At 40.9% G+C, this 17,836-nt stretch overlaps 1 protein-coding gene across 4 annotated transcripts in view; it reads left to right on the top strand.

The window, feature by feature from the left end:
- MAST2 (microtubule associated serine/threonine kinase 2) overlaps window positions 1–17,836 on the top strand; it is a 200,906-nt gene that overhangs the window by 171,627 nt on the left and 11,443 nt on the right. For all 4 annotated transcript variants that reach the window (XM_086463118.1, XM_086463120.1, XM_086463119.1 and 1 more), the window contains 10 exons: window positions 569–654; window positions 2,593–2,801; window positions 4,162–4,300; window positions 4,729–4,861; window positions 6,203–6,368; window positions 7,405–7,506; window positions 9,122–9,244; window positions 11,467–11,576; window positions 14,042–14,196; window positions 16,418–16,722. In XM_086463118.1, the coding sequence (XP_086319244.1) occupies window positions 569–654; window positions 2,593–2,801; window positions 4,162–4,300; window positions 4,729–4,861; window positions 6,203–6,368; window positions 7,405–7,506; window positions 9,122–9,244; window positions 11,467–11,576; window positions 14,042–14,196; window positions 16,418–16,722 (1,528 nt within the window). The remainder of the gene's footprint in view (window positions 1–568; window positions 655–2,592; window positions 2,802–4,161; window positions 4,301–4,728; window positions 4,862–6,202; window positions 6,369–7,404; window positions 7,507–9,121; window positions 9,245–11,466; window positions 11,577–14,041; window positions 14,197–16,417; window positions 16,723–17,836) is intronic.

The following is a 17,836-nucleotide window of genomic DNA, read 5'->3' on the forward strand; positions in this document are numbered from 1 at the left end:
AAGTAGTCTACAGTAAAGAATTAATTATAATGCAGAGTAATTTTAATTTAAAAAAAAAAGTGCTGACATTTAGAAGCATGTTAAAACTAGGGTATAGGCTCATAAAAATGTGGAAATCTCTGTACTGTGGTGGTGAAATACTTAGAAGTGGCAAACAGGAATTATCATCCAAGTTTTGTTGATTCTTTTTTAGAGTTGCAAACAAAAATCATCTGGAGAAATTCTTTATATCCGCATTTGTAAATATGATGGGTATTGAAGAGAGTTGGCTTTAGTAATGGACTATTGGAAAAAATTAATTATGTAACTCACTGAGTTTCAAAAATCCGTAGTAGTTTAGTTTATTGGTATTTTAAATGTTGGGGAAAGTCCTGAATCTTCTAGTGCACTGATTGTGCTGCTAATTGTGGAAGGAATCTGCAAGGGTCCTAGGTATGCAGATGGTTATACTAAAGCTGAGGGCTCCAGTGGTTTAGAAATGGATTGAAGAAGAAAAGGACGAAAAAGTGAGGTGTAGAATGAAGTAATTGCTGTTCCTGATTTCCATTTTCGTTGTTTCTTTCCCCAGAGCCGTGGGGCCTCTGTCCAGTCAAAGAAAACTCCATCTGAAGAAGAGTTTGAAACCATTAAACTAATTAGTAATGGTGCTTATGGGTAAGACTTTTAGACTTTGCTTTAGAAGAAAATACTATTATTGTTCTACCCAGAGAAGGACTATAGCAAAGGTTGGCACATGACTGGTTTTTATTGGGTCCAAAGCAAAAATTAATTTTGCTTGGGTCTTACAGAGGTTCCACACTTGTGATGTCTTCTACATTATTCTGGGAGATGAGATTTCTTGCATCATGTTGAGGTTTCTTAGACAATAGCCCCTTACCTGGACATAGTTCCCGGCTAAGTCCTTATGTTGTGCTGAACTGACACACAGCTTCCAGCTCAGGAAAATTAGTTGCCCTGTGTTAAAGCTTTGAGAATGTGGTATTCCTAATCCCTCTGTGGCACAAGTTTTCTGAAGCCCTTCCTAGCTGTGACCTCAAGCCTGTTTTTCCAGTAACTATTTCTGTACCGTTTCTTTATGGTAGGTAGGTAAGATATAGACACTCTAGTACCTTAGCTTGAGGTGGCAAAACATTTCTCTAAACATTGTCTCTAGGGAAAATATTGTCGTTTAGTTTATTATGAGATTTCCTAAGTAATAGTAAATAAATGTAGTTCCACGAGTCTGAGAAAATTATTTTGCACCCATTTTCTTATTGCTTAGCAGGGCAGTCTGTATTTCCTTTCATGCTGTCTGGTTAAGTCCTGTGATTTGTTTGTTTAAAGGCTAAATGAGTGAGGGCAAAATTCTGTTGGTGCAAATTTTATTGATTCATTGAAACAGCGAGAATATTGGGGCAGTAGTAGTTTATGCTTTTCCGTTCTTCCATGTATTCAGATTATATATGTAACATGTGGTTGTTCGTGAGCACTTGAAATACTAAAAGAAGTGCTAAAATTACATTGGGGCAAATCTACTGTGAGAAGAAATACAGTAAAAATGCTATTAGATTTTATATTGAAGAATCCAGAATGAAATTGGTCAGTTAAAATTTTAACTGCTCATACAAACCTATCTAGAATTTTAAAGAGAGTTCCTGACACTGCAGTTCATATATCCTTACCAGTGATAGTCATTAAATTGTAACTGAAAAGCAGTGATATTCAGTAGGTCATAACAGCAAAACCTGAGCATGTGCTTGAGTGTTTTGTTGAAGTGGATGCTTAGTTAACAGCAACTCATTTTAAAAAAAATTGTACGTGGAAAAATTGTAAGCATATTTTTTAGTCAGTGTTGACACAATGGAGCAGGTCAAAGAGGCACATTGTTAGACAAGAAGATTTTATACATTTTCAGTCATATTTCTGCACAGGCCCCATGATTTAAATGTAGCTTTTTATAAAGGTGAGAGAGGTGGTAGTTTTGCCGTTATTCGTATCTGTCTTTATACTGGATGTATCTTAGAGTCAGCTGCTAGTGAGACACAATACCATGTTAAATGTAGTATACTCCAGAGAAAAGGAAACAAGTACTGATTCAATAAGGCAGGCAAACTGGATGAAAATTTTATTTGCAAACTGTTTTATTATTGTGCAGGAATCTAATGATCTGCAAATGATACAAATGTAAGAGATACTTTACTGAAGGAAATCCCTCGTGACAGTGTTGTGTCAAATTAATTTTATGGAGCTTGGAAAGAAATCGTGCTGATTCCATATGTTTTGGACAATTTTTTAAGTGAAATGGTGTTTTGAAGTGAATAGTTGAAAAATACGTGCCTCTGCGATGATGCTTGAGGAGGTTTGTGACATTTGTCTCTGAGCTATCTCCTTGTTAGTCACATCAACAAAAGTCCTGCGTGATTCAAAAAGGCAGAGTAGCTTTTGGCAGGAAGAATCATGGGGCTCCTTCTTTTCTAGGGGACCTTGGCACTGAGCTGGGATTTTATGGAGTCACAGATAAGTCTGTCAGGATCCATCGCTGTTTTAAAAAAAACCCAAAAAACCAGTTTGAACTGAAAATGGAACTTTTTCTCTTGGTATGTGGTTTTCTAGAGCGGTGTATTTGGTGCGACACAAGACCACCCGTCAACGTTTTGCCATGAAGAAGATCAACAAACAGAACCTAATTTTGAGAAACCAGATCCAGCAGGCCTTTGTGGAGAGAGATATCTTGACGTTTGCTGAGAACCCCTTTGTGGTCAGCATGTTCTGCTCCTTTGAGACCAAGCGCCACCTGTGCATGGTTATGGAGTATGTGGAAGGTATGGTTGTCATTACACCTGCAAAGGGACCTTAGATAGGATGGACTTGTAGTGTGTATGCAGAGTGCCTCCTCGTAAAGGATGACATTTCTGAGTGATCTGTAAGATTTTGAGTGTAAGACTGATCAGTCCACTGCTCTGAACACAATAAATGGTAAGACCATCTCATGTGTGTGCTAGTCCTTTCTTCACAGAAAGTAAGCTCAGTCAGCCCTGCAGTCACAGGAAAGGTCCTGATGCTGTTTTAGGAAGGAGTGTATGGACTGCTTGGGCTGAGACGGACAAATGAATCGTTCGACCACTTTAGCATAAGGAGATACTCCATCTGTGAATCCCTGTGACTAGTACAACATGATTACAGCGGAGGAAACAAAGCCACACATAGAAGACTGTTGGGGTCGGAAGTCAGCATGAACGTTCCAGTCCTCACTGGAAGTAAATCCTCCTGCTCTCCTGTGGGATGACATGGCTAGATCCATAGCACATTTGCTTGGCATTACAGTTAGGAAAGGATAGTTAAGAAACATGACCAAGCAACACAGTCTGTTCTTTAACAATCTTTTTGAAAATACAGTGCTGTTTTATGCTGCAGTTTTCTTTGTTTGTTTTGCTCAGTCTTTGGAATATTATTTGATTTTATTTTATCACTGTATCTTATTGTAAGCAATATAATTCCACTGGTGGATAAGATTAATTTCTTATGCCTGGCTTGCTTGGCTGAAGTTGACTATGAGAAATAAGCTTATAGTTATTGTATCAGTGCTCTTTCAGATGAATTAGTGGAATGAAAACAGATGTATTGACATCAGAAATTTTAATATTAATTCCTGTTTGCAAGTGGAGATGAAGGTCGAATGAAATGTGTGGACAATGTTCCTTAAGAAGCTTGCATCATGGGCCCCCAGCCTTATTGTCATGACTACCACTGTGTCCAAAGGCATGGCTGCCTCTCCATGTGTAGGGAGAGCCAGTTAGTAGTTGTAGAAGTGTTTACTTACTTTTTTAAGAAGCTTGTATGTCAGAAGTAGGCTCAGTGGTGGAAAGCAAAGAAATTTATAGAGAAACCAAACAGTCATGAACTGCCCTTTCTCCAATGCTTGCTTACGGTTTGGAAATAGTGTCTGTACAGTTCTTGAGCCAGCATGCCCAACATACATGGATCTCAGTTTTACTAAGATTTTAATACTTACTTGAAGCTGAAGATGGAGTGTAGAGAGACCTTTAGAATTCAGGCTAACAGGGTTGAGAGAAACAGCCTTTAGGAAACTTAGTGTAATCTAGTATTGTAGAGCTGTAGCTGTTCTTTCTTACTGATATTTGCCATTTCACTGTGCCACATTTATATCTTTTTTTTTTCTAGGAGGTGATTGTGCTACACTTCTCAAGAACATTGGTGCCCTACCTGTTGATATGGCAAGGATGTATTTTGCTGAGACTGTTCTGGCATTGGAGTACCTACACAATTATGGGATTGTTCATCGTGACCTAAAACCTGATAAGTAAGTCTTTAGCTTTTCACAGCCTGGAGGGAGAGACCCAGTTCTTCAGGGGCTTTCTCTATAGGCAAGCGGACCTGGGGCTAGAGACACTAAAGATCTTCCATGGCATCTGACATGTAGGAGGTTTTATGGAGTGTCTTGCTACTGATGTAGAACCAGGTAGACACTGAGAAAGGTTGGGAAGAATGTTTTCAGATACTGTCTTAAAGCTGTTGCTACACTGATGAAATTATGGCAGAAGATAGTCTGATTTCACTAGAAATGAATGCCTTGGCTGCTCTGTTGCATAGGAGGTTCCTTCCAGGTATTTGAAGGGGATGTAACACTCAGAACTTGCTTAGCATTATCTTGTGTTCTTCTTTTTTAAATTTCTTTTGGGAAACAATTAACTGAATGTTGGATTGTTTTGCTGCTTCTCTTTCTTCTAGTCTCCTGATAACTTCCATGGGTCACATTAAGCTAACAGACTTTGGACTGTCTAAAATTGGGTTAATGAGTCTTACAACTAATCTTTATGAGGGACACATTGAGAAAGATACCAGGGAATTCCTGGACAAGCAGGTAAGCTGAAAAGTTTTGTCTGTTGATGTGGGATCAAATGCAGGATTCTGTCTTGGGACAGAATCGGAGTTTGTAGCACTCCCTCTCTGCCTCAACACTGTGCTGTGCATTGTAGAATGGGAGGAAAAGATACAAGTTGGTTCTCATGTTTGTGCATAAATTGGTATTGTTTGTTATTTCAGCTTCTTTTGAAGTGATGCACTTCAGCTCTTAGTTTAGGATATTGAAAGTGCAGCGGTGCAGGTGTGAACAGAAGTTGGTTTAGGGATGTAACATGAATTTTGCTGGAAGGTTGTTCCACGGTCTCCCCCTTCTGGTGCTTAGGAAGTTCATGGCAAGTTCCTCTATGTTTCTTCTTGTAATTTTATCTGTTGACTTAAACATTGATTTTTATCCCCATGATACTTACTAAGGGTCATTTTTCTCCTTAGCCTTCATTTTGTTAGGCTTAACCAGCTAAGTTCTTCTAGATAAAAAGATAGATTTCCCTTTGATGAATGAATAGCTCTTCCATGCACTTCTTTCAGCTTGAGTTTATACTTCCTGGGCATAGTTGACAGGAACTATATTGTTCTGGATGCAGGCTCACCAGTGCCTTGTATAACGGGATTAAAAGTAAAGTACCTAGGATCACAGCTGAATTTTCTTTTTTAGCTGTGCCAAGTGGTAATTCATAATCATCCAGGGGTATTCCTTTGCTTCTGAGTAACAATGTTTTTTCTAGCAGGAACTCTCTTTAGTTAATAGATCATGGTCTTACACTTTGCAGTGTTAGATTTTTTTACAACTATTTTGTTATTGTTGCTGCTTCTAAGCCTGAGGCAACTTAGATCTTCCAACATGATTTCTTTAGCCCTTGTCTGTGCCAGCTGTACCTCCCAAGTTGAAATGCTGAAGTGTGTAATCATGCTGTGCTGCTAATTCTGCATCTGTGAAACTAAATTCTGTGAGCACAGAGATGTGAGGTTTGTCAAAACTCAGTTCCTCATAGCTATACCTGTGCCAGTAGACATCCATCAAGCAGACGGACCTATACACAGAGAATATGCATTTTTCCCATATGCTTTACTAAACGTGCACCAAAGAACTATTTAGCTGACATGTCCACACTAGGAACATTTCATAGTATGTGATATCATTTCTGTCCAGGTAATGTATTCCTCAAATATAGACTCTTGCTCCGTGGAAGTAGCTCACAGCATAAAGCGGTTAGTGGTAAAACATTAATAACTTCCTTGTAAAGCTCTGAGGGGGAAAAGGAAAAAAAAAAAGACAAGAATAAGCTTTGATGTGAGTTTGGCAATTTCTAAGTTTATTGCTTTCTTGTGTGTTTCTCTTGAGGTCTGTGGGACTCCAGAATACATAGCACCAGAAGTGATCCTGCGCCAGGGCTATGGGAAGCCCGTGGACTGGTGGGCCATGGGAATTATCCTGTACGAGTTTCTAGTTGGCTGTGTTCCTTTCTTTGGGGACACACCCGAAGAGCTGTTTGGACAAGTGATCAGTGGTATGTTTCTGTTCTGGCTCTGAAGCGGTTTCAAACTGTGCTGTGAAGTAAAACCTTGAAAATATTGAGGATCCACAGTTTAGTCAGGAAGGTATAGGTATAAAAAAACAAGTTTTAATTTTAAAATATTTATTTTTCTGTGTCAAAGTGGTATTCATCTGATTCCAGCTGTCAGAAGCTGTTGAGCTGGTTAATGTCTTGCTAGGCAGTTTTGTTGTGCTTGGTGTGGGAGCCATGCAGATCCTTGTGGGTTTGGGCAAAAGTATTTGGGGATTTTTCTGTTCTTTTAACTTAAGTGATGGAGAATATGAAAGGAGCAGCCACCAACTGGTCTAATTCAGTCTGATTTTGGTTATTGCTTCTGTAGGTGTAAATGTCAGTCAATTAGTAATTGTTGTATAAATGAAATAAAAAGGAAATTCTGAGCAAAACATGTTGAAGCTGTTGTACTCATACCTTCACGTCTTGTGGCTTTTTAAACCTGTCTCCTGTTTGGAGTTGGACGAATGACTGCTTTATGTTCTCTCAGTGAATATGCCAGTGAAAACATTTCCTATTGGGAATGCTTTCTGAAACAGTAAATTTTTAACACACTTGGCAGATGTCCTTTGTAAAAAGCAAATTTCAGCAAATAACTAAGTATGATGCATGAAATCATTACCTGTGAATTGTTCTCTCTATTCCAAGTATAACGAGTGTGGAATGTGCGGGCATGAGATACAGCCGCACGATTGTCAGTGTCATTGTTTATGGATTGTCATGGAAGTCCCATTTCATACTTTGTTAATAGAGTTCTTAATGCTTTTTTCTCCACAAGCACTGCTTGGATTGACAGCAGCTTTAGCTGACGCTGAATTTTATGCATTTTGGAAAATGTCAATGCTTGAATTGTATTAAGTATGCAAACTACTGAATTCAAGGTATTTACAGTTCTGGGGCAGTACTGAACACTGCATTTTACGGTATAGGAATGTGAATGATTATTCAAATTGGTCATGAAGCTGGTAGAAAACGTCAAGTCTCTTTTTGTCCACAGATGAAATTGCCTGGCCAGAAGGTGATGATGCACTGCCACCGGATGCCCAGGACCTCATTTCTAAGCTTCTCCGCCAAAATCCTCTGGAAAGAATGGGAACAGGTAGGAAGCTTGTGCATAGGAAAGTACTAGCCAGAAGCAGGAAAAGAAGCTACCTTGCCAGTGATGCATGCCCACCCATGTTGAAAAATGCTCATCTAGAGCTGGGAAGCAGTTTATACAGGGTTCAGTGAGTCTTGTGTGGTAAAGCTCTGAGAATGGGTGTACACGAGTCAGACAGATATTACTGTCTTGTTTGGGAAACAAGAGAGGGGCACTGTCAGCTTGGCAACATAACTTCTCAAATTTGTGCTGTTCCATTGAAGGCTTGAGGGTTGTGTCTCCATTTGAACAGTGTGTAATCAGATGTCTTTGAAGTTCTCTTTGACTAGGGGCTTAATCCCCTACCTGGATTTGAACTCCTGGGTGTAATAAAATAAATGAAAACTTTGCCATTCCTAGAGGCCTGTACTGTAGAATTCTCCAAACATACAACAAAGTCTCATAATCAATTTGGCAAAGTCAAATGTGTATGTCAATCTTTCTGCATTGAAATGTCAGATTTAAAGTTTTACAAGCTGACACTTCTCATTCCCTGATAGTAAATAACCATAAATAATCTTTAGCTACAGTCTTGTTTTACAATAATTTGTGCAACACTGCGGCTTCACAGCACAGGTTATCTGTTTCATTGATTTGGTTAGTCTGATTTAATTTTGGATTTTCAGTTGGAAACTACACTTTAAGGATTAAATAAAAACTTACATATATAACAATTCCAAAAGGCACATGTATTCAGCGGACTTAACACATGGGTACACAAGGGTGATGAATAGATCATGAATTAATAATATCAGATGGATTTCACATGTCCTTCTTTACTTCAAATCTATGTACTTGAAAGATGTTGCTGTCATGGAAAAGATGTAGAGTTTTTGCCTTATAAAATGACTTGATGGACTGATGGTTTTTTTGATTTCTTATGTACCTGTAATGCTGAGACTGCTGTTCCACTTGGCATCTTGTAGTGCCGCTGGCACTCAGCAAACCTTTTATCTCTTTTCCTCTGCTAGTCTCTTTTTTAAAAAGACAGCATCATCTTTTATGAATATTAATTTCATTTGAGAAAAAAATGCATAAACTAGTAGACAGAAAATCCTTAGTTTTTCCTTCTGGATACCCAAGCTTCTGAGATTAATAACAAAAGATACTAATTCAGGAAGATGGTTAAGCCCCTGACTTGTTTTAAGCACACGAATGAGTGAGTTTGTGACAGTGGAGCCACTCACATGCTATAAGTACCTGTCTGAGTTTTCTCTCGTTATTCAGCTAAGAACAAATATGGTATCTGGAGTTTGGAAATTTTAAATTAAGATGTTAATTACTTCTTAATCTTGCAACTTGCTGTGGAATGTAACAGCAGATGCTGCCTTCCAGCTGATTTATTCATGTGTTGTCATTAAACAGGGAGAGGAGGTGGGAAGGAGGAAATCTTGTTCAGATTTTATCCTGCATCACCACTTTGGTAAAAGGTTAAGTTGTTTCTCAAAATTCCTGGAAAATGTGTGACTTAAATGTACTCAGGTACATTCTCTTAGGCTCCTGATATTTTTAGGGTTTGTTTTCCTAGTTATGAAAATGCTGAAAGAAACACTGAAATAAAAGATACTTATTTCAGGTAGTGCCTTTGAAGTGAAACAGCATCGGTTCTTTAAAGATCTGGACTGGAATGGATTACTTCGGCAGAAAGCTGAATTCATCCCACAGTTGGAATCTGAGGATGACACAAGCTATTTTGACAGTAAGACTAAAGATTCAGCCTGAACGGCATTGTAATTTTTGTGCATATTTAATTTTTGAAATTGCTAGAGATAAGTCATTGTTAGAAATTGAGTAAAACACTTGATGGAAATTGCTTTTAAAAGTTTATGTTGAATGCCGAGCAAATTAATTTTAAATGAAAAAATGTTGCTGCTGAAGTAAATTGGCCTTTCAGTGGTGCCTGTGGTCCTGCCAGCCGTGGTCCTGCCAGCCATGGCCCTGCAGTGAGAGGGTCTGTGGTTGTTATGCTGCGCTTATTACAGTACTTCCAAAGCGTTTGGTAAATCTGACTTCCTTGAGTGTTTGGGCAGTATTATCTTACCCTAGTGACTGTTTTCAGACAATAAATGTATTTTTTTAAAAAAAACCCAAACCCTTGAAGACAAGTATGTAAGGAAAATTCTTTAGAGATTTAAAGTAATTTAAATTATTTTCACTGGGAGTGTATCACCTTATTTTAGTATTATTAACTCTAATGAGATGTGAAGTGACTGTCTGGTGTGTATAAATATCTGGGAACTGCTATGGTATCAGTGCTATGTAAGATTCCTGGTATTTCCAGATAAGCACCAGACAGAGTCAGTGCTCTTGGAAGGAAGAGAAGGGAGGAGTGTCGTGTGAAGCATGGAGAGGTCTTTGTTCCCAGGGTCTCTGCTCTCTAGCTTTTCTCGTTTGGCTTGGGGAGCTCAGCAAGTGGAAAGGGCTTGGGCTCATCGCTGGTCAGGGGGGTCTTTCCCCAACTCCAGCAGCAGTGCAGGATGATACCGGGCTATTTCAGTTCCCCAAGCTATGGAAATTTTTGCCCTACTTCAATGGAATCTCTTCCATCCTTCTCCCAGAGCCTTGGGACTTGCTGACTTCATATGAAGCACATTTTTGCTCTGTTCCCGCGCTTTGCTCAGGGTGAAGGGTGGCAGAGAGCAGCCTGCCTCCAGCCCCTTGGCTGCCATGCTGCAAAAGCAGCGATCCTGTTTAGGTAGTGCTCTTCCAGTTTGGGGAAGAGGCTTTTAGGTTAGAGGTTGGATGGAGAGGTAGAACGGAGAGAGAGAGAGATTCAGAAGTCTCCACATACTTGCTGCAGAGAGCAATTTGAGTCAAACTGTGCAGAGGGGGCAGAGGTGTGTTTTGCATGTATTGAGGTTGTTTTGGTACAACAGACATGTAGAAACCAAGGTGGTAGTGTGTTCCCACCACTAACTGGACTTACCGGACACTGAACTTGAGCTCTGGTCACTGACTTGGGTCAGTGACTGGGAACGGCGCAGTGCGGCTCTTGGTGGGTAAAATCATCACGTTCTATTCAGTGATGCAAATCACTGGGACTGTAAAGTAGGAAGGATGACAAACTCCCCAAGTGCCCAGGCATGCTCAGTAGGTTATCGGGGTGACTTTGACGTGACTCCTTTATACAGGCTGGCATTCTCATGTCAGGAGATATCTCACATAGACACTGATAAGAGTTGGCATTGCTGTTATAAACCCTAATGCAGAAAATTTTAGAATTTATAGAAGTAGCTTTCTGGCTAATACAGTACAGCAAATTGGGCTCAGTATAGCTATCAGCTTTCTATAGCCGAACTTATTAACGCCTGCCCCACAAAATCCAATGTGGCTGGCTTAGAAATCCAGTGCTGCAAATCTCAAAGCACAAAATCTCTTTGGAGGCAGTTTAGATTTCTGCATTAAAAAATAGCTTTGCATATTGGCTGCTTGCCCATTTTCTTTCACAAAATCTAATCCTTTTTCTAGTTGTAGGAGGGAGAAGAGGACATATTTTGAGGGTAAAAGTTTTTATTTTTTAAAGAAGGTTTGTGTGTATGTATGCAGGACAGACTTTATACAATCATAAAGCTGTTTATTGGAAATTGGGCAGTGAATTGTTTCTGCATTTCTTTTCATGTGATTGTTTGCTGTAGGGAAGAAATATCCCTGCCATGAAAGATCTGCAGGATTAGGCACCTGCTGAGTGTTGGCTGCTTATAGCATGTAATATAGCTGATGATACAAGATAAGGAGGTATTCTTCACTGCTGATTGTACAGGATGAGCAGAACTGGCTGGGTATGTTTCAGTATTAAGGAAAATACCCTGCACGGTGTATGATCACTCAAAGTTCTTTGTAAGGAGACAAGTAGGAATGCTTGAGATGTGAGAGTTATCAGCACTCCCTGCACTGATGAAATGTGCCACGTCTTGTTCACAGCACGTTCAGAACGGTACCAACACCTGGATTCGGAAGAAGAGGAGGACACTAATGATGATGATCATGTGGAAATTCGGCAATTTTCCTCTTGCTCGCCAAGGTTCAGCAAGGTAGGAGCATGTTAGCTTGTTGAAAGAAAAAATCTGGAGAGGAAAGCAGTTTCATTGCTTCATATAGGGTAGAATTTAATCATGCAGATGATATGTGGGAGTTGCATGGTGTTCAGTATTCACTGAGGAAAGAAAAAGCTGTATACGTTGTTTATTCCGTGATAGTTTGTGGCCTATTAGAAGGTGAGTGCCAGAGCAACTGGAGAATGAGATTTTATGTTTCTTAATGTTTCACTAATAGGCTGGGTACTGCAGAGGTCTCTTCTAAATTTGATGCGATTTGATGATTTACTAATGACTTTGATGCTGGCATAGGGAGTGTCCAAAGCTTATTTGCTTTGAACAGCGTCGTTCTGAAAGGGTCTTCCAGTAGGTGACAAGATGGTATTAGGATGAAATTTGATTCTGACGTTTTGAAATAATGGTCTGAAATCAAAGGGAACCTATGCAGTAAGAGCACAGGTGAAGTTTACACCTCTGCTGCTCCTTATTGTCTCAAGTGCAGCCTGAGGAACAAAAGGTGAGGTGAGAATTTCAGAGAAGGATTTGAGCTTATAGTGCATTGTGAGTTAGATGTGCCAAATTATTGAAGCAAAAAGGCAGCTACCATACCGGGCAAGCAGGAATATTTTCTGCGAGGCAAATAAGGGAATCCTTTCCATCTGCTTAGCAGTAGGAAGGCCATAGCTGGGGTACTCCGTCCTGTTCTGGGCAATGTTCTTGAAAATAAACATGGACTGGTAAAACAGAGTCCAGAGCAAAGCAACAAGAGTGATGTGAGATCTACAAAACATAAAACCTAATGTGTTTCCAAATATGTAACTGCTAGAAGGAGAGGAAGACGTTCATCTTCCTGTTCTACCTAGAACTGATATAAAATGATGGGCGCAAAGGAGGTATAGGGTACATGGTAAGAAAAAGTTTCCAATGTTGAACAATAATTAGGCATTGGCATGGGTTGCCTGGGGAATTTGTGGAATTTCCATCTCTGGCGGCTTTTAAGAACAGGTTGGAGAAGCTTCTGTCAGATGTTAGAAGAGAGCTGATTCTGCTTTGAGGTGGGGAAATGGACAGGAAGCCCTGAGGAGGTCACCTCTAGCCATACTTTCTGGATTTAGGTCTGTGCAGGTCTCTCATTCTTACTCAGGGGATCTGAAATAAAAAGTTGGAACTCTGGACATTTCAAAGTAGTATAACGCCACTGTTAGCTTGGATAAAATACAGTATGTTTGGGGAGGGGCAGGAGGGAGAAGAAATACTGTCAGCCCGCTCTATTAATTGTATTTTCCTCTTCTTAATGAGATGGTGATTTTACTTAGGGCTACCGAAAGATATTTCACTTTTTCAAGACAGATCCTCCAGATTTCCACTACTGAAGTCAGGTTTGAAGCACCAGTTTGTTCTTTGTCCTCAGCCGGGTTACAGTGGTTTAAGTAACAGTTACCATTAATTTTATGGAGTTGCTCCTGATTTGCATCACCAAAAGTGTGTTTAAAATTGGACCTGAGGATTAGTTGGGGTTTTGAAAAAGTTCTCGTGAGTACGTAAGGGTTTCTTTTTTGTGCCTTTTCTCACCGTGAGTATTATTCATCTGTTAGACTGAAGCTTTTCTTTAGGGTTCAATGTTTTTGCCACAAAGAGAAAAAGTTCACTTTTAATGAATTTATTTTAAGACCTGGAAAATTATACAGCATTTGTAATGTGGGAGGCATAAAAGGCTCATTATATTTTGAAATTCTTGTCTGACAATTCAGCCATATGATTTATTAATAGTTATCTTGTTGATGCTCTGAATTTTTAATAACATTATTTTCATTAATCTCTTCTTATGTAAATTAGGTCCACAGTCAAGTGTAGTTTTAAAAGGATGGATTTTTTTGCTTAATCATTTAATTATTTAAAGACGGCTGTAAAACCAAGAAAGGCACTTTCATTAAGCTGTCAGCATTATAGTAGATTCCTTGAGGAGGGCAGGACTTTTTTGTTCTGAAATAAGCTTGGGGCAATGCTGATAGACTGATGATAATGAAATGGGGTCATGAGCGTGATGCCTATCACTGAATTGAATTTGTGTAGTAAGATTTCAAGATCCAGATGCCAGCCTTCAAGAATTGTGGAGCCTGCTTTGGCAATATCTCCTTTTAGATTTGAGAGTCGTTAAAAACAAAGATCAAGTAGTTTCAAAAAGTTTTGTGTTTCTGTGGTGGGCAGCTGTTTTCAGAGGAGAGCTGTTGGATGCTGTTGTAGAAAAGCATTGTGAATGTTTCTGAAGCTTGCCTTTTTCCTTTCCTCCCTGGCACGCTTTGAGCATGTCACATCTGCACTGTGTTATTTAGTCAAAGAACATTGCTGAGTTCATGTTTTTAGGGAGTATCTTCCATTTTGAGAAGAAACTATGCCCCTTCATCAGAAAAGGCCATGTAGGTTTGTTTTCTCTGTACAGAAGGATCTTTTGCTATGTGCAGGTGTATAGCAGCATGGAACGTCTTTCCATCCATGAAGAGAGGAAGACTCCACCACCAACTAAGCGGAGTCTGAGCGAAGAAAAAGATGACCGACTGGACAGCCTTGGCAGCTTGAAGAGTCGAGACCGCAGCTGGGTGATTGGGTCTCCTGAAATGTAAGTTCTGTAGAACTAAGTCTTCTGGTTTTCTCACAGCATCTGAGAAAGACTGACGTGTGCCAAAACTTTCTATGACTGGTGTTAGGTCAGGAATACTTCGTATGATTATTTCCACAGCTGGAGCCTGGAATAAATAGCTGAAAATGAATGCGTAGAAGTGGTATGGTCCTTAAATGTATCTAGTTAAGTACTAACATCTCCTAAATTTGTAGCAATGTGGTGGGTTGACCCTGGCCAAAATGCCAGGTGCCCACCAAAGCCGCTCTATCACTCCCCCTCCTTAACTGGACAGGAGAGAGGAGAGGAAAAAAAAAAAACCAAAACAACAGGCTTGTGGGGTTGAGATAAGGACAGGGAGATCACTCAGCATTTACCGTCACAGGTAAAACAGACTCAACTGAAAGGAAATGTGATTTATTACCAATTAACTCAGAGAGGAGTAATGAGAAATAAAACCAAATCTTAAAACACCTTCCCCCCACCCCTCCCTCCTTTCCCGGGCGTAACTTTGATCCCGATTTTCCTCCCTCCTCCCCCCCAGCGGCACAGGGGGAAAACAGGGAATAGGGGTTGGGGTCAGTTCATCACACTGTTATTTTCTGCCGCTTCTTCCTCCTCAGGGGGAGGACTCCTCACACGTTTGCCCTGCTCCAATGTGGGGTCCCCCTCACGGGAGAAAGTCCTCCATGACTTCTCCAGCGTGAGTCTTCCCACGGGTTCAGTCCTTCATGAACTGCTCCAGCGTGGGTCTCCTCCATGGTGTGCAGTCCTTCAGGAGCCGACTGCTCCAGCATGAGCCCCCCTCATGGGGTCTCTGGCAGCAAACCTGCTCCAGCGTGGGCTTCTCGCTCTCCACGGGCCACAGGTCCTGCCAGGAGCCTGCTCCGGTGCAGGCTTCCCACGGGGTCACAGCTTCCTTCAGGTATCCACCTACTCCGGTGTGGGGGCCCTCCACGGGGTGTAGGGAGTCATTTGCTCCACTGCCCATGGGCTGCAGGGGGACAGCCTGCCTCACCATGGTCTTCACCACAGGCCGCAGGGGAATCGCTGCTCCGGTGCCTGAAGCATCTCCTCCCCCTCCTTCTGCACTGACCTTGGTGTCTGCGGGATGTTTCTCTCCCATATTCTCACTCCTCTCACTCGCAGCAATTACTGCTGCGCAACAACTTTTTCACTCTCTTAAATACGTTATCACAGAGGCGAAAAACGCTGTCGCTGATGGGCTCGGCCTTGGCCAGCGGCGGGTCTGTCTTAAAGCCGGCTGGCATTGGCTATATCTGACATAGGGGAAACTTCTAGCAGCTTCGTACAGAAGCCACCCCTGTAACCCCCCCCGCTACAAAAACCTTGCCATGCAGAACCATTACAAGCAAATACTTTGAATGAATTTGAAGGGATTCTAACCTTAAGTAAAGCTTTCATTTGTGGAAAGACTAGTTACGTTGGAGAAGTACCAGCAGCAGCTTTTTCTTAAATGTCAATGAATCCAAAGTCTGGTGTTGCCAGACTTTACCATTTGTCACGAATTAGAGAAACCATTAGGAAAGTCCAAAGTTTCTAAAGTTCAGAATATTAAAAAAAAAAAAAAAACCCAACTTGTATTCTGATAAAAAATGTCAATATAATATATGAATTTGGATACCCACCATGTTTCTTACATTACTGAAATAATTATGAAACTTTCCCTAAAAAAAAGAATGTCTCTCATTTTGTACAACTCCTGTAAAGCTTTTACAGTAACTTTTGGTTTTAGAAAGATCATAAAATGTGGTTGTGATCTAGTCTGACTCCATTTTAAAAAAAAATACATTTTACAGATTACACTCTTAACTGATGTGCACTTCATCTTGCATCAGGCCTTCCTGGCTTCAAATTTACAGCAACTTTGAAAGAAAAGTTCATCTAATTCCAAAAGGAATATGGATGTTGACTTGCATTTTGTAATTGTGATTTTTATAATATTTAATATCACTCATTTTACTATATTTTTCTTTGGTTTTACTCCTTAGAAGCTTAACAATGGAATATATTTGAAATCTAAACTGAAGTGATGCCTCGAGCTTTTGCTATTTTAAGTCCTACTGATGTAGCTCGGTCTCCTAACTTCACCTTAAATTGGCTTCAGATGTGTGAGTTGGGTCTGTGCACTATTTTCACCCTTTAAAGTTCATTATCCCCCTAACTTAATTGAGGGGCTCTGTCTTGGTTTTTCTCTTAGATTGCGTAAGCGCTTGTCTATGTCTGAATCCTCACACACGGAGAGTGACTCCAGCCCACCCTTGACAGTTCGCCGACGCTGCTCAGGACTTCTCGATATGCCCCGTTTTGCCATTTCCGCTGAGGATGAGGGAACTGTTCTCAAAAGGCCGCAGTCTGAGGGGATGCTTTTGTCCGCCGTGCAGTCACGGGAGGGGCTGCCGGTGCCCATTCCAGAACAGCCTGTGGAGCAGGAGCTGCAGTTAGAAGGTGATGCTGGACCCACCACCCCCTCCACAGCCATCAGCAGCTCCTCAACCCTGACAGGTACGTGCTCGGTTTGGTGATGTCGTGCTCTCCAAGAAAGCTGTGTTAGCTTGCAGATGTTAACACTGTAAAACTGCAGATTTGCCTGTCGGGTGATGTGAATGTCTCATGCTAAGTGGTTATTTTAGTATAGTTTTGTGGATGTGCTTGCCTTTGAAATAATACCAGTGGTTTAGTCTCTTCAAAATTACATCTTACATTTCAGTCCTGTCCCTTCAAATTGATTAAGTTCTTCTCATGCTTGAGACCCGTACGATCTATGCCTAGTTACAACCATGGGGTGCCTACCTGAGGCAGCATTATTTTAAGCATTAGTCCATTAGAGCAGATCACTGCTGAGTTGGAGCTGGAGAAATGTGGGTGTCAGCCATACTAACAGATAACTGCTTCCTATGGTTTTATTTATCCAAAAAGTTTGGAGCAGAGACTTGAAATTTGCTGGGGTTTGTGTCAGGGACATGCTACATGCTGTCTCAGCCAAATATCCCAAAATTTATCCAAGTTGCAGGCTTAAGAAAGTACAGCCTGAGTTTAGTAGAGTGGGTCTAGAAGTCAGTGTTTGACTTCTCAGAAGCTTTGACTCTCCTGGGGCAGTTCTCCAGCACTGGGCTGAGCTGGACCTTCCCTGTGATGGTGCCCTGGGCTGATGCTGTACAGGACTGGGCTCTGGGTGTTGGAGTGTCCCCAGCTCCTGCCCCTTTCAGGTCACTGGGAAGGCAGAGGGTGAAGCTGCCTGTTTCTGAGAACAGAGGAGGCCAGAGCTGGGAACTGGTGGGAAGTAGTAAGGAGGAAAAAAAGGAAATTTGGACCAAAGGAAGAGAGAGGGATAGTTGAACTGGAAGTTGGCAAGCTAATATTTGAGAAGGAAGGCATATTTAGGGGAAGAACTAGATTGTAGTGTGGAAGAACAAGGACTAATTAACTGGGTAAGAAACTAAGAAACAAGTTGCTGGGAGAAACTGGGAGCAAGCAGGCAAAGCAGTTGTGATGCATTGAGAAAGGAAAGGAGAGGAAAGGATTACTGAGCAAGGAGTCAGAGTGGCAGCAAGACTGGACAAGGTGAAGGGCACTGGGCAGATGTGATGGTGGATTGATAGCAGAAGGTGGAAATGCC

Source organism: Leptosomus discolor, chromosome 3 (assembly GCF_034619465.1).
Source record: "Leptosomus discolor isolate bLepDis1 chromosome 3, bLepDis1.hap2, whole genome shotgun sequence".
Lineage (NCBI taxonomy): Eukaryota > Metazoa > Chordata > Aves > Leptosomiformes > Leptosomidae > Leptosomus > Leptosomus discolor.